The following is a 15753-nucleotide window of genomic DNA, read 5'->3' on the forward strand; positions in this document are numbered from 1 at the left end:
TTTTTTTTTTTTTTTTTTTTTTTTTTTTTTTTTTTTTTTTTTTTTTGTCTTTTGTCTTTTTCCGTGTCCGGCAACGGATCGCAACCCTCAGTGTTGCCCCCGTACCGGACCGGGGACCGGCAACGGGATTGCAACCCTCGGCGTTGCTCCCGCGCCTCGCTCAGCCAGTGAGCGGGAACCGGTCTGTATGTGGGATCCGAACCCTCGGGCGGGAGCGCCGCCGCGCTTCCCAAGCAGCGCACTATCCAGTGTGCCACCAGGCCGGCCCTATTTTTACTTTTAAATATTTAATATACCTGGAATTTTTTATGTATTACATAAAGAAGGTATTTAACTTTATTTTTATTCAGAAATGATGTTGAGTTGATAATCTGCCCTTTTACACTGAAGTACCACCATAATACTTCAAAGTATATAGTCACACACTGAACGTATATCAGTTATCTGTGCTCTTCTATGTCTTTTATTTTATCAATACTAAAGTCTGCTTATTAATTTACACTGATAATGTAGCTTTAGCTCTTTTTCAAACATTTCTTGGCAGTTCTTATATATTTACTCTTCCAGATAGACCTTAAAAACTGGATTTTAAGAATTTATTTCTATTTTATCTTTTATCTTTTTTTTTTTCCTTTTTGTCTTTTTTACTGACCGGCAACGGGATCGCAACCCTTGGTGTCGCGCCCGCACCTCGCTCAGCCAGTGAGCGGGAACCAGTCTCCACATGGAATCCAAACCCTCGGCAGGAGCGCCGCCGCGCGCTCCCAAGCAGCGCACTCTCCAGTGCGCCATTGGCCGGCCCTTATCTTATTATTTTATTTGTGTTTTTATAAGCCATTCAAAAGCTCTTTACAATAAACCAGATTTAAATTAATTATTATAAAGTCAAGCCCAGTGGAGGCAATTCTGCACCCAGTGCCTGATTCCAAGAAAAGAATGAAAATTTCCCCAAATTATTTATTTCCTTTCTAATTTTTTTGTTATTATCTGACGAATATGGTTGTTGGTGAAAAGGGGGAAAAAGTACAAAAAGAAATCTGTGTTCTTTCAAAGAAGCAAAGAAAGTCAAGTTGTTAATAAGACTTACTTTAGAATAAGAAACAATCTTTGAGGAAGAACTCCTGAGGTTAGAATATTTGGTAGCACCTGGGAACAAAATGCTTACTACCAAAGTTCATAATGCCCTAAAAAAAAAATGAATAGAATAAGTGAATGCTGACTGAGGCAGAAAAGTGGGGCTGAGGTTGAACTGACAGGAATCCCTGTGTTCTTTTTAATAATGTTATTTTGTCTCGTCTGTTTCTTTCTCCCCTGTACCGTCCACCTTGTGGGGGGCTAAGGGGGCAATGTGCAGGAAGATGGAGAGGAGAGGCAGGAAGGATACGTGTGAAATAAATATTTGTCTTATTTTCTATGAAAAAACTGTAGACTAAAAATTTGAAATCAGTGATAGTTATAATCTTGTGGATATTTGCTTTTAAGATACCTTTTCTTTCTTTCAGAAAATAGGAGAGTAACCAAGTCTGACCCAAAGCAACATCTTAAGATTATTCAGGATGTTGAATACAGACGGCTTGGCTGTACTGTGGATATGAACATTGCACTAGCAACTTTCATACCTCATGAGTATGTTATGCATTTTTTCTGTGAAATAAAGAATAATATTACTTCTAAACCTTTAGGGCTAGTATGATTTTCATACTACTTATTAATAGGACCCTAATAATAGAAAATAAGTAAGGCAATGCACCAGAATTCTACTACTTCAACACATGACATTTTCAACCACTTTTTCTGTGTGCCACACCATGTTCCTATACATCGTGTAAAAATTTTTACAATTGGAAAACTTGTTCAGCTGTAATTAAGATCCTCATAAATATATTTGAGGTTTCTATGACTCTTGTTAGAAAATTTTTAAATGTAGAATTTATAAAACCATTAAATAATAAGTTTGTATTCCTGTATCTGCTGTAGTAATGGGCCAGCCGCCATTGAAGAGTGCTGTAATTGGTTTCATAAGAGAATTGAGGAGTTAAATTCAGAGAAGTTTCAACTCATGAACTATCATCAGGAACAGGTTTTATCTGTTTTTGAACTGCTGTTTTTCTTTGAGTCTGAATACTGGTTTTTTGTTGTTGTTGATGATGATCATATAACATAATTTAATGTTTTCTAGGCAGTTAATTGTCTTTTGGGAAATGTGTTTTATGAACGACTGGCTGGCCATGGACCTAAACTAGGACCTGTCACTAGAAAACATCCTTTAGTTACCAGGTATTCCACTTTTGTTTTCTTCTCATTGATTGTTAAAAATTAAAAATTGTATTTAACCTTTCAAATTGACCTAAATGTTTCCTTTAATGTGTGACTTCAGTACATTTTTTAAATTGAAGTTTTAATTTGGAAATAGGCTTAATATTAATTAATTTTGTTTGGCAAAGCTTTAGTCAGAGAAGCTGTCAGTATGTACCAATTTACAATTGTTATTTGCATTAATGTTTCTGGAGGACTTCATGCTTAATAATAAATTTGGTGTTAATTAAATTGAGTAAGCATCTAGCTCCTTACTTTATAAGTAATGTGCTGCATAGGTTGGGCAACTAGAGTGTAGTAAATGCTTTTGCAAAGTAGTACCAGTTCTTCATTGATTTTCTTGTAATTTAATGAGGTTTTAAAAATTATTTAAAATGTTTGCTGGATATGCTATAATGTTATCTCTCTATCCTCAAATCCTACTAGATTTACTCAAAAAAGTCTACTGAAGATCTTTGACATATATTGACATTTATTTCCTATAAAGGTGTCAAACTGATTTTTATTTAGTCTATTCATAGGGAGGAAGTTTAATTTTAATGTTGCTAATTCAAATTCTCTCCAAGGAGTTCCTCTTTGTGAGTATAATATTTAAATGTATCTCTGTAGGTATTTTACTTTCCCATTTGATGAAATGGCATTCACCACTGAAGAATCTATGATTCATCTTCCAAATAAAGCTTGTTTTCTGATGGCACACAATGGATGGGTAATGGGAGATGATCCTCTTCGAAACTTTGCCGAACCAGGTACATCATTTTTAACTCCTCAGTGGATAGGGAAAGAGGAGTTCATGGCAAGCTCAGAATGTACAGTCATCCCTCTGTATCCATGGGAGATTGGTTCCAGGACCTCCCCTTTACCAAAATCCGAGGGTGCTCAAGTCTGATATAAGATGGCATAGTATGTGCATATAACCTATACACATCCTCCCATATACTTTAAATCACCTCTAAATTACTTAGAATACCTAATACAATGTAAATGCTATGTAAATAGTTGTTATACTTTATTGTTTAGGGAATAATAACAGGGAAAAAAGTCTATACATGTTCAGTACAGATGCAGGTTTTTCCTCAAATATTTTTGATCCACAGTTAGTTAAATCTACGGATATGGAACTAACAGATGGAGAACCCAGATATGGAGGACCAGCTGTAGTCTGTCTCATTGATTTTTTTCCTCCCATTGCCTAGTGGTTTTTATCCTGCTTCACCACAGAAGTACCAGAGGTACATACAGTTTGAGAGAGAAGAGGAGTTGACAAAAAGGATGGAGTTCATCTCCTTTTCTCTCCTTTGCCCTCCTGCCTCTTGTCTCCTCAGATAGGATAGCTTTTATGTACTTTTTTTTATGTATTGTGGGTCTGTGTAAGCTTTTATTTGGGCAAAATATTATTGTGTTTTTTAAAAGAAGTTTGAAACTACTATTACAGTAATAACTGCAATTACAGTTATATTGCCATAAGAGATATTTTCTTACACTCTTTGGCCAGAGAGGTATTAAAGTATTTCATTGCCAAGAAGAATTTTGCACGGGGCCCATTGATATATTTATTTTTTAACATTTCAAAACTAAGAATCTATCTTGGTGAAATTAATGTTAATTCAGAAATCTCATGCTTTTTTTTTTTTTTGCCTTTGAGAATATAACTTTGGGTTGAAGTATTTCTGCCGTCTCTTTTCTAGCCATTCCAAATTTTTAAAAAGTCATTTTGCTCTATTCCATGGATTTAATGTAACCTGTTGCCCAAAATGGTTAGGAAGGTAGAGATGGAGCTTTAAGTATTTTTGGTAGAACTATAGCATTAAAAGACCTGTGATATTACTATTACTGTTTTCCCTTAAGAAGCAATTTGGATTTTTGAAATTGAGCACACACTTTTAGAAGAAACTATCAGCTAGATGTTTCACAAAATAGATATGAGATATAAATTAATATTAATTTTTTAAAACTTTATCTCATACCATTTTAGATATAATTTTAACCATTTTTTATCATTTGTGGTAGAAATAATCAATGCGATTTAAAAACAACAGTGTTTCCTTGAAGTAGTTGTTTTATTTTATTTCTTGAACAATTGAAAGCAAAAGCTTCTTTCTTAACAGGTTCAGAAGTTTACCTAAGAAGAGAACTTATTTGCTGGGGAGACAGTGTTAAATTACGCTATGGAAATAAACCAGAGGACTGTCCTTATCTCTGGGAGCATATGAAAAAATACACTGAAATAATTGCAACTTATTTCCAGGGAGTACGTCTTGATAACTGCCACTCAACACCTCTCTGTGTAGCTGAGGTACAGAAAAATAATTCATCTATTCAGTATTCTTTCCTAGCTTTCCTTAGGGAGACTATGCAAATACATGTTTCTTTTTGCTGGTTGGACATCAGTATTGATTTGGTGGTAGTATTTAACACTTTTGCATAATTTGCATAATTCTGACAATCTTTTGATGCAATTGTTATGAATACTGGGCTATAAAATGTTTAACAAGTTAATTTTTTAATTTTAATTTAGGGAAGTTGATCATATTGTCACTGATAATATATATCACAACCATATTGTCTATTGATAATATATGAAATATTGATTTGTCTTATTTTTAGGTGTTTTCAAGATATAGTAGTAGTAGCAACTGTGAAGTTGAGTAGCTTTTTATAGTGATTATTTAAACACTAACATTATGGCACATTGAGGGTAGTTTTAGCTTCACTGACTCAATTTTATATTAATTATTTATAAAAATATAAGTATAAACATAGATGTTGTCTATTCCTCTGTAGGCTTTTTACAGTAACTTTTGAATAATGCTAATATTTATAGTACTATCCTCTACCTGATGCAACTTTGTAAATGAATACTCATAATTTTTGTCTTGCTTATAAGATCTTCAGTAGCTTCTTAGTGGCAAGTGTCACTTAGGTTTTCTTCAGAAGTGTGCTTATCTGAAAAATATCTATTTCTATAATTTTAAAGCAGTATTATAATGTATGTGTTTCAAGTCCTGTGGTAAAAAGTTGATTTGGTTTGGAGCTATTTAGTGAATATTAGCTAAGCTGGTAGAACATTATCTCCAAAAATTTGCAGGGTTTTTTTTATTGGGCCTTTAGCAACAGCAAAAAAATGTATACTTGTGAGATTGCTATAACATGATAACAAAACAGAATGTTAAAACTTAATTTGCTTAATTTTAAATTACAAAATCCTCTAGGATTCCACTTGTTAGCTGATAGAATTTTAACTATTGTATTAACATTTGTGCAAATATTATGTTTAAGGAAATTTTGGAATCAATCTGATTTTTTATTATAAGCCAGTATTTTGTGATTCTCAGCTAGATAGAACCATCGTTAAACATAAATTAGACAAGTGGAAATTGTAAGGTGTAAGAGTTTAAGAGTTTATTATCATTTGCAGGAAAAACTGGCTTCAATCTGGTCAGTGAGATCTAATCTTTGCAACAACTAAATTCACCAGCTATCAATAATAACTTAGTCATCCACCTGTAAATAAACAGTCTGATCAGAGGTATTAAAAACAAACAAAAAATAGGGGGAAAGCCTGCCAGAACTGCAGTGTCATGGTTTACATTTTTTAATGACACTAACATTTTTCTTCTTCCTTTTTCTCCGTGTCCTTATATATTTGCAAAACCTAATCTCCCTTTTAAACTGTTTTATTCTCTTTGTAAATTCTCTTGTTTCCTATGTGTATTGGTCTGTTTGATATTTGCTTATATATGTACAACGGAATTTATTTGGAAATTCTTTCTGAATTTTCATTTTGTCTTGCTACATATTCTTCTGTGTCAAATTCATGACTAATCTTGCCTCTTCCCTCCCCTCTTCCCATCTTGCTTTTCTCTTTCTGTTATGTTTGTGACTGTGCTTTTTGCAGTACATGTTGGATGCAGCTAGGAAATTACAACCAAATTTATATGTAGTAGCTGAACTCTTCACAGGAAGCGAAGATCTGGACAATGTCTTTGTAACTAGACTGGGCATTAGTTCCTTAATAAGAGGTAGGCTTTTAAAGTGTTATTTCCCATCCAAAACTTTAGCTTTTGTTTAAGTAGATTAAAAGGCATTTAATAGCTTTATGTGCAGTGCTTATTGATTTTTAACATAGTTAATGTTCTTTTAAATAATCTGTATGAAATTTTCTCATATGACAGTCTGTGTTTATCAGTAAAAATTTCTAGTTTGGGGTGAGATACCTCATTTCAAATTGAAAGACCAGTGGGATGAACTGATGACTCATGAACAAAATCATTTTTTTACAAATCTCTTTTTCATTTTCTATAACATAGCCTCTAGATTTTTTATGATAGATTTTGTATAGCCAACATTCTAATAAACAACATATGTTCCCTTTTCCCTACATGAGCCATTTCTCCAGTTAAGTTATAGGAAGACTTTTTTTTGTCACTTAAACTGATGGACACTTGTTAAAATGCTTAAAGCCCGTGGCTCACTCAGGACAGTGCAGCGCTGGTAGCGCCGAGGTCGCGGGTTCGGATCCTATATAGGGATGGCCGATGCGCTCACTGGCTGAGCATGGTGCAGACCACACCATGCAGAGGGTTGCAATCCCCTTACCAGTTAAAAAAAGAAAATGCTTAAAGCAGTTTTATTTTTGATAATATTGATGTGGTCTGTATTTTGAAAGTCAGCCATAATAAGAAATATAACCTCTAGGGCCAACCCCGTGGCACACTCGGGAGAGTGCGGTGCTGGGAGCGCAGCGACGCTCCCGCCGTGGGTTCGGATCCTATATAGGAACGGCCAGTGTGCTCACTGGCTGAGCACGGTGCGGGCGACACCACACCAAGGGTTGTGATCCCCTTACCAGTCACGAAAAAAGATGGAAAAAAAAAAAAGAAAAGAAAAGAAATATAACCTCTTCTTGTACATAAATAATGCTGAGCACGGTGCGGGCGACACCACACCAAGGGTTGTGATCCCCTTACCAGTCACGAAAAAAGATGGAAAAAAAAAAAGAAAAGAAAAGAAATATAACCTCTTCTTGTACATAAATAATGGAGATTATTAAAATATTCTGTATGCTCTACAGAGGCAATGAGTGCATATAATAGTCATGAAGAGGGCAGATTAGTTTACCGATATGGAGGAGAACCTGTTGGATCCTTTGTTCAGCCCTGTCTGAGGCCTTTGGTGCCAGCTATTGCACATGCCCTGTTTATGGATATTACCCATGATAATGAGTGTCCCATTGTGGTAAGCATCTAATCTGTTTCTTGTATTCACTTGTTTTGCTAAGTGTTTTGATATTTAGTTCTCTGATACTTAGTAGCAGTAATATCCACGTACTTCAAAGTAGTGTGTTAGATTTATAAGTGGTATATAGTTTTTAGAATGTTTTATTATTCATTTAAAAACAAATTAATGTCCCTTATAGAATGTATTTATGCAGTGATCCCTTTACTTCATTATGCTATAGAATGGCACTTTGCATTTGAAAGAAAGTAAACTTTTGCTTTGTTGTTGTTGTTTTCTAGCACAGATCAGCATATGATGCTCTTCCAAGTTCCACAGTTGTTTCTATGGCATGTTGTGCTAGTGGAAGTACGAGGGGTTATGATGAATTAGTGCCTCATCAGGTTTGTTTATGTGTTGTTTTTAAAATGATAATATTAATATCAGGTAAAATATAAGATCCTTACAACCACATAATTCCATCTATCCCACCCTATTTTTTGTGCTATTGTCAGAAATTTTACTTCTATATATGTTATAAAACACAAAATAAAATGTTACAAGTTTTGTTATAAAAAAATAAGATAAAAATAAAATCCACATGGCCAACAGCTTTGAGCATTTTTATCAGAAGATCTCATTGTAATTAAAATTACATGGCTAAGTTTTACCTTTGTCCAGATTTCAGTAGTTTCTGAAGAACGGTTTTATACTAAGTGGAATCCTGGAGCATCCCCATCGAATACAGGTGAAGTTAATTTTCAGAGTGGCATTATTGCAGCCAGGTGTGCCATCAATAAACTTCATCAAGAGCTTGGAGCCAAGGGTTATATTCAGGCAAGAAACTAAATTTTCTAAATTTCTTTTTTAAGGTTCAATTTTAGAGTGATTCTTTCCATTTTGAGCTCTAGTTCGCAGTTTGAGAACTAACCTAGTTGCTCTTTCTGTTTCTCAGGTGTATGTGGATCAGGTTGATGAAGACATAGTGGCAGTAACAAGACACTCACCTAGTATCCATCAGTCTGTCGTGGCTGTATCTAGAACTGCTTTCAGGAATCCCAAGACTTCATTTTACAGCAAGGAAGTGCCCCAAATGTGCATCCCTGGTAATGCAATCTAAAAGTTGTTATTGTAATTATATCATTTTATTAAACTATACATAATGTTATATTAAATTGTGGTAGTGTGAACCTAGTTGAGAAAAGGAATTAGAAATATTTGGTAACATATTTCTAATGCATGGAACAAATCTTAGACAGAATACTCTCAAATGTTAACATTTTTTGAGTTCTGAAATATTTTTGTTTGTATCTTAATACATTTATTTCTTTTCTAATTTGTATAAAATGAACATGTATTTTTCTTATACCCAGGACAATATGTGTATTTATGTGTTTGTATGTATGTAGATGCATTACATATGTGTGTGTATATCAGTGTGTATTTTTGTATGTGAATGCACATGCATCACCACATATATATAAAAACTAAAATGGAAAATAGTCTCACCTAATATTTAAGGCTTTATAATCCATCCCTTTCTACTCTCCTAGCCCTGTGTCACTCCACTATTTCAGCGAAATAGATATATTCACTGCTCCCAGGTAGTCTTTCTTCCACCCATATATGAATTGTTTACATCTTTCAAGGACTAAAGTTCAACCTCCTTTGAGAAACTTTCTATAAGTACTCAGTAATCTTTTTCACTCTTTTAAACATATAGCAATTATAGTCTTTCTCTGTCTCTCATTTCACAAGTATGAAATATGAGCAATGAGATATGTCATTATTCCTTGGCATTTTTCTAGATATTTGTATTTTATTTCCTTTCTTACTATTATTATAGCCTGCTCCAATGCATGCAGCAACTGTCCAAGTTTGCTGATTGATTAAGTGAATGAAGATTCCCATAAAAATCATCATATTTTTCATTGGTTGCTGGTTGCTGAATATGCATAACTCCAACTTTTAAAAGTTATTGACCTGAATCGTTTCAGAGTTAAATGTTCATTAGTTTCTTTAACTCTTCACAAATTTATATTCAGTAATCTCATCTGGTCTTTGCTAATGTACACATATAGTTTTACAAGACTATAGTCAGTGTGTACAATATTATCTTAGGTTTTGTTAAGTCATTGATCAATCTTAAAACATTTCCATTTGTCCGCAAAATTGTGATGTTCATTACATTAAATGTTGTGTATTTTGTTATGTTAGTATTTCATTTTTAATATTTTTTCATATGTTAGTATTGTTCCTTTTTAAGTTTTGAAAGTACACTAGGAATAACTTTTTGTTTTGAACAATTTTCTTAGTGTATATTTAGGTAGAATTTCTGGATCAAAAATTACTGTCACTTATTGCCAGATTAATTGTTTAAAGCTTAAATTATTTAAATAGTGAAGTTGAAATTTTGTGTATCCTTTGACCCAGCAATTCTACTTCTAGGTATATATCCAGGAAATTCTCATACATTTCCACTCAAAGACATTCACAAGAATATTCATTGCAGAATTATTTATACTAGAGAAAAATTGGAGACAACCTTAATAGAATGAGTGCATTTTGGTATATTTATATGGTAGAATACTATTTGGCGTTGGACATACAGGAGCTAGAGCTAATGCAGCAATGTGAATGAATCTAAAAATACAGTGTTGACCAATAGAAAGCAAGTTGCAGAAAAATATGTATAACTTGAATCCACTTCAATAAAACTTGGAAATATGGAAAATAATATTATATGTCGTTTAGGGAAACATACATATGTGGTAAAACTGCTACGAGAAATGAACACCAGACTGCAAGTAGCAGTTACCTCTAAAGGGAAAAAAAGTATACACAGGGGCTTCACTTGTATTTGTACATTTTTTTAATGTGAGGTAGTAGGACCTGGATTTTTTAAATTTTTCTCTTCTTTTTGTATTTCTGAAATATTCCAATTTTTTTAAAATATAAGTCTTTCAAGTGATTTATTCTCTGTTCAAAATTAGGAAGAATGTAGATTGTTCCCCAGAGCCATTGTTATTTGATAAGATCTCTTTTCAAATAAAACTTTGTTAATTAAGTTGTAATTTTTTTTTTAAAGCATATGTGAAAAATGCATCTTTGTTGAATCATCTACCTTCAGACCATTTTGTATTTTTTTAATTAACTGATATTTAATTTTCAATTTTAAGTTATATGATATGAAACCACTTTAGCAATTCCTAATTTTAAATGGTTCCATATGAAATTTTGTTAAAATTTTTATATATTCCTAGGCAAAATTGAAGAAGTAGTTTTTGAAGCTAGAACAATTGAGAGAAATACAAAACCTTATAGGAAGGATGAGAATTCAATCAATGGAATGCCAGATATCACAGTAGAAATTAGAGAACATATTCAGGTATTTGGGATTCTCATCTTACTACTATGTTTAACATTTTAAAGACGTTAGAATTATTTGTTGAATGGATTTTTATATAATTTTCCTTCAAGCTTAATGAAAGTAAAATTGTTAAACAAGCTGGAATTGCCACAAAAGGGCCAAATGAATATATTCAAGAAATAGAATTTGAAAATTTATCTCCAGGGAGTGTTATTATATTCAGGTATGTTAATTAGATTTCAAACTGTTGACTTTACTTCTATTTTAAACAGTTTGCATGTCCTGTTAACTTTGAATAAAATACTCCTAAAAATTAACCAGTTTTTATTAACGTTTTCAGAGTTAGTCTTGATCCACATGCACAAGTTGCTGTTGGAATTCTTCGAAGTCATTTAATACAGTTTAGTCCTCACTTTAAATCTGGGAGCCTTCCTGTTGACAACTCAGATCCTATATTAAAAATTCCTTTTGCTTCGTAAGTATGCTTTATTTTCTAGAGATTTGCCACTTTAATAACTGATAAGTTATCACTAATCTGATTTAAGTGGTTTTCAGAGTTCCCTATATCGTTGCTACTCAAAGTGTGGTCCAAAGACCAGCAGTGGCAGCATCACCTATTGCTAACATTTTATGCTGTTGCTTTATTATTTGTGTGTGCGCTCACACAGGCGCCCTTTCAGGCTGGTGCACTCTCTCTGTATAGATACATACATGCCTACATACATACACACACATATATACACAAGGGTACTTCAAAAAGTTCATGGAAAAATTCATATTATCCCTTAATTCTTTTTTTCCACAACCTTTTTTATGTACCCTTGTACATCTCTCTACCTATGCACACACACATTTTGTCTGAACTATTTGAGACTAAGTTGCGTACATCATTTTTTTTTTAATTACCACACATTTTACCACATGATTTTTTTTAAATGCCAACATATTATTTATTATATTGCTATACCATAATTTATTGACTCAGTCTTCATTTTTTGAACATCTAGATTGCTTCTAATTATTCTGTATTATGTATGTCTTTGTACATTCATCATAAATTCTTAATTATTCCCTCACTAATTATTTCCTTACTAGGCGGTACCACTTAGTATCAAAGAATATGGGTTTTGAAGTTTAGACCTGGTTTTAACTTCATCTTCACTACTGTCAGTATGATGTTGGACAAGATATTTAGCATACTTCTAATCAATAAAACTTGGCACTTGATTATTTCCTTGGTTTGGGAGTAATGTTATTTCTAATTGAATTTTTGCCCTTTAATTATTATTTGTAATGTTTATGTATATTTATACTTAAATATATTTATATTTTAATGTATATTTGACTAAGGCATTTTATGATTATAATTCAGATTTTCTTTTGTTTTGTCAGCAAGTGAAATTTCAGTATATTTAAAGTTGCCTTTATTTTTCAATTCTTAGTATTGCCTCTAAATTAACTTTGGTTGAGCTAAATCAGATACTTTACCGATGTGAATCAGAAGAACAAGAGGATGGTGGAGGGTGCTATCACATACCAAACTGGTCAGCCCTTAAATATGCAGGTCTTCAAGGTAAGCAGGTGTGAGGATAGCTAAGCTTTCTGTTTTTCTTTTAGGGTCATACGGTATCTTCTTTATAGAAATAAGAGGGTGGGCTCAGATTGTGACTGCTAGTGTTCAAATTATGGCTCTGCTGCCTATGTTTGATTGGCCTTCGGCAAGTAACGTAACTTCTCTGTGCCCTAACTTCTGCCTGTATAAAATGGGGATAATATTACTTAATTTAGAAGGCTTTTGTGAGGATTAAATGTAAAACACTAAAAACAGAATATAGCACAAAGTAATCACTCAGTAAATGTTACCTAGAATTACTAGTACTATGTCATTATGGCTTTCTGTTTTTCTTCTAAAACATTATTTTCAGCACAAAATGTTTTGTGCTGTGACTAATAAAGAAGTGTATATGTTACCAGTTTTAAGCAGTTATTTACTCCATTTTTACTCTGATCTGTTGAACTCCTCCTTCTACTTGACTGAAAAGACCACATTTTTGTGAACTCCTTTTCTGGCTTTTGTCTTTCTTTAACTTAATTCTGGTTCTTTACTAATTCTGTTTTACCCTTCTTATGAAATGATTCTACTCGTTATTTCTAAATATGATTGCCCTTACCTGATTTATTTTTTTACTTTATATCAATCTTTTTCCCTCTGATAGTTTAATATTTTTAGCAGCCCAAGGGATAGTTCCAGCAGACAGTTACTAGCAGCCTCAGATTAAATCAGACTTAACCACTTCATTGACCTTTCTCTCCCCTAAACAAAATTCCTTTCCCTATTTCCCTACTTCTTTTAATACTGTATATTCACTCGTGTTGGAAACCAGAAATCCATTCTTAGATCTACCCCTTTCTTCTCCGTATTCAATCAGTAATTATCATTTATGGATTCTTTTTTATATTCTCTTTGGTATACCATATTCTTTTCATTTCTATAGTTATCACCCTATGCTAGAATTAAGTAATAACTACAAAACTAACTGACCAGGGTTTTTTAAAATTTTTTTTTTATTGAAACATAGTTGATTATACATGTTCGTAGGGTACAGAGTTGACTATCAATACTTGTGTACAATATGTGATGATCAAATCAGGATAATTAGCATATTCATCATTACAAAATGTAATCATCTGTTCGTAGGGTACAGAGTTGACTATCAATACTTGTGTACAATATGTGATGATCAAATCAGGATAATTAGCATATTCATCATTACAAAATGTAATCATCCTTTGTGTACATTAACCAATTTCTCACTAACCCCCTTTTCCCACCTCTAGTAACCACAGTTCTGTTCTCTCCTTCTGAAAGTTCAACGTATTATTGTGATGGCTCATTCATTCTTCCTTTCTTTTTTTCCCAATGTTAAGTATTTATTTTTTATTTCTTTCTATATTTATCATTACTCAATGTAATCATTTTTTGTGGCCCTTTACCAATTTCTTCCTCTCTTTCTTTCTTTATTTTTTAGCTCCCACTTATGAGTGAGGACATGCAGTAGCTTTTTTCTTTTAGTACTTTGAATATGTCATCCCATTCTGTTATGGCCTGTAAGCTTTCTGCTGGGAAGTCTTATGTTAGTCTGATGAGGCTCCCTTATAGGTAACTTGATATTTTTCTCTTGCTTGAATATTAATGAATACACCACTTTTCAACATGAAAAGACACAGGCTTATCCATTTTTTCCCCCTAGATGTCTTAGGACAGGAGAGCCATGCTGGTTGCCTTTGAATATTATAACATTAAAATCCGAAAGAATAAGACCAGTCCCAGAAGTTATGAATCTTGGAAAGCTCTGTGTAGCCCTTGTGACAGTAGTCCCTTTTAGTATGCCTTTGCATCCTGGTTCAAGCCACATTTACTTCCACACTTACTTCCAACCATGTTCAGTGCCATCATGGACGATCCAGCCCTTGAGTCTGCCTCTGCATGTGTTCACCCTGAATCATTCGAGGCACGACTAGCATCAGTCTACGCTATGGGAACAAATTGACTTTTCCAATAATAGAGCATAATATGTCTCTGAATTTTCAGGATTAATGTCTGTATTGGCAGAAATAAGGCCAAAGAATGACTTGGGGCATCCTTTTTGTGATAATTTGAGATCTGGAGATTGGATGATTGACTATGTCAGTAGCCGGCTTATTTCACGATCAGGAACTATTGCTGAAGTAAGTAATGCTATATTCTAGTCCAAAAAAGTCAAGGGCACAATAAGTATTATATTACCATATTATATACAATGTTTGCATTCTTTTCTAACCTGAATCATTTTCCTCCTTTCTTCATCATCTTTCAGTTCTAATAAATGGAAATCTTAGTTGATAGATTGTGAGATAGTAAAGTTTTTGTTTGTTATATTACCATATTATATACAATGTTTGCATTCTTTTCTAACCTGAATCATTTTCCTCCTTTCTTCATCACCTTTCAGTTCTAATAAATGGAAATCTTAGTTGATAGATTGTGAGATAGTAAAGTTTTTGTTTAGATTTACCTTTTAAAATACACTCAGCTTGTACACATACCAAATTAACTTTTAAAATTACTTTTATAACAGGTTGGTAAATGGTTGCAGGCTATGTTCTTCTACCTGAAGCAGATTCCACGTTATCTTATTCCATGTTACTTTGATGCTATATTAATTGGCGCATACACCACTCTTCTGGATATAGCATGGAAGCAAATGTCAAGGTATAGCCAAAAAGCTTGAGTAAATAATCATGTTTATGTGGAAACTATATACAGAGTCACTTTATACATGCTCTTAAAAGACCAAACATGAGGAATTGGCATAGACTCATAGAGCTAAAAAAGTTTATAAGTGAATAGTAAATTTATTAACATTCTTTAGTCTGGAGCATACAAAAACAATCTTAGATATTAAAATCTGTTCTATAAAGCTAATGAAATATGTTGATGGGAAAATTAAATGGTTTTATGTTATCCGTTTCTATTTATTCATTCACTTATTGAGTTATTTGATAAAATTTTTAGAATATACTTGCAATTCTTCTTCTAATTTTTCATCAGTTAAGAGAAAAAAATATTCTTCTGTTACTATGAATGAAATTTGCCTTTATTGATGAATTTCCCTAAAATGAAACTACAAATTGAAATGTACCAGTGAGAGCCACTAAATTGATTTGGGCATAATTTCAGAAAGAGCAAATTTTTCAACCCTACCATTTGTTTCACAACAGTCCATGGACTTAAAGCCAATAAAATAATAGGTGAAATGTAAGCAGTTTTGAAATCTAACCAAATGAAAATTTTATTTACTAATATTATT

The 15753-nt window shown here is 33.0% G+C and overlaps 1 protein-coding gene across 1 annotated transcript in view; it reads left to right on the forward strand.

Moving 5' to 3' along the window:
* Nucleotides 1-15753, forward strand: part of AGL (amylo-alpha-1, 6-glucosidase, 4-alpha-glucanotransferase) — an 81162-nt gene that overhangs the window by 21718 nt on the left and 43691 nt on the right. Inside the window, exons 8-23 of the mRNA XM_008586130.1 lie at nucleotides 1503-1626; nucleotides 1978-2080; nucleotides 2180-2277; nucleotides 2926-3065; nucleotides 4425-4612; nucleotides 6215-6338; nucleotides 7391-7554; nucleotides 7836-7937; nucleotides 8215-8370; nucleotides 8489-8639; nucleotides 10797-10921; nucleotides 11014-11126; nucleotides 11244-11378; nucleotides 12346-12476; nucleotides 14496-14632; nucleotides 15022-15155. Of these exons, the coding sequence (XP_008584352.1) occupies nucleotides 1503-1626; nucleotides 1978-2080; nucleotides 2180-2277; nucleotides 2926-3065; nucleotides 4425-4612; nucleotides 6215-6338; nucleotides 7391-7554; nucleotides 7836-7937; nucleotides 8215-8370; nucleotides 8489-8639; nucleotides 10797-10921; nucleotides 11014-11126; nucleotides 11244-11378; nucleotides 12346-12476; nucleotides 14496-14632; nucleotides 15022-15155 (2125 nt within the window). The remainder of the gene's footprint in view (nucleotides 1-1502; nucleotides 1627-1977; nucleotides 2081-2179; nucleotides 2278-2925; nucleotides 3066-4424; nucleotides 4613-6214; nucleotides 6339-7390; nucleotides 7555-7835; nucleotides 7938-8214; nucleotides 8371-8488; nucleotides 8640-10796; nucleotides 10922-11013; nucleotides 11127-11243; nucleotides 11379-12345; nucleotides 12477-14495; nucleotides 14633-15021; nucleotides 15156-15753) is intronic.

Source organism: Galeopterus variegatus, unplaced genomic scaffold (assembly GCF_000696425.1).
Source record: "Galeopterus variegatus unplaced genomic scaffold, G_variegatus-3.0.2 Scaffold3839, whole genome shotgun sequence".
Taxonomy (NCBI): domain Eukaryota; kingdom Metazoa; phylum Chordata; class Mammalia; order Dermoptera; family Cynocephalidae; genus Galeopterus; species Galeopterus variegatus.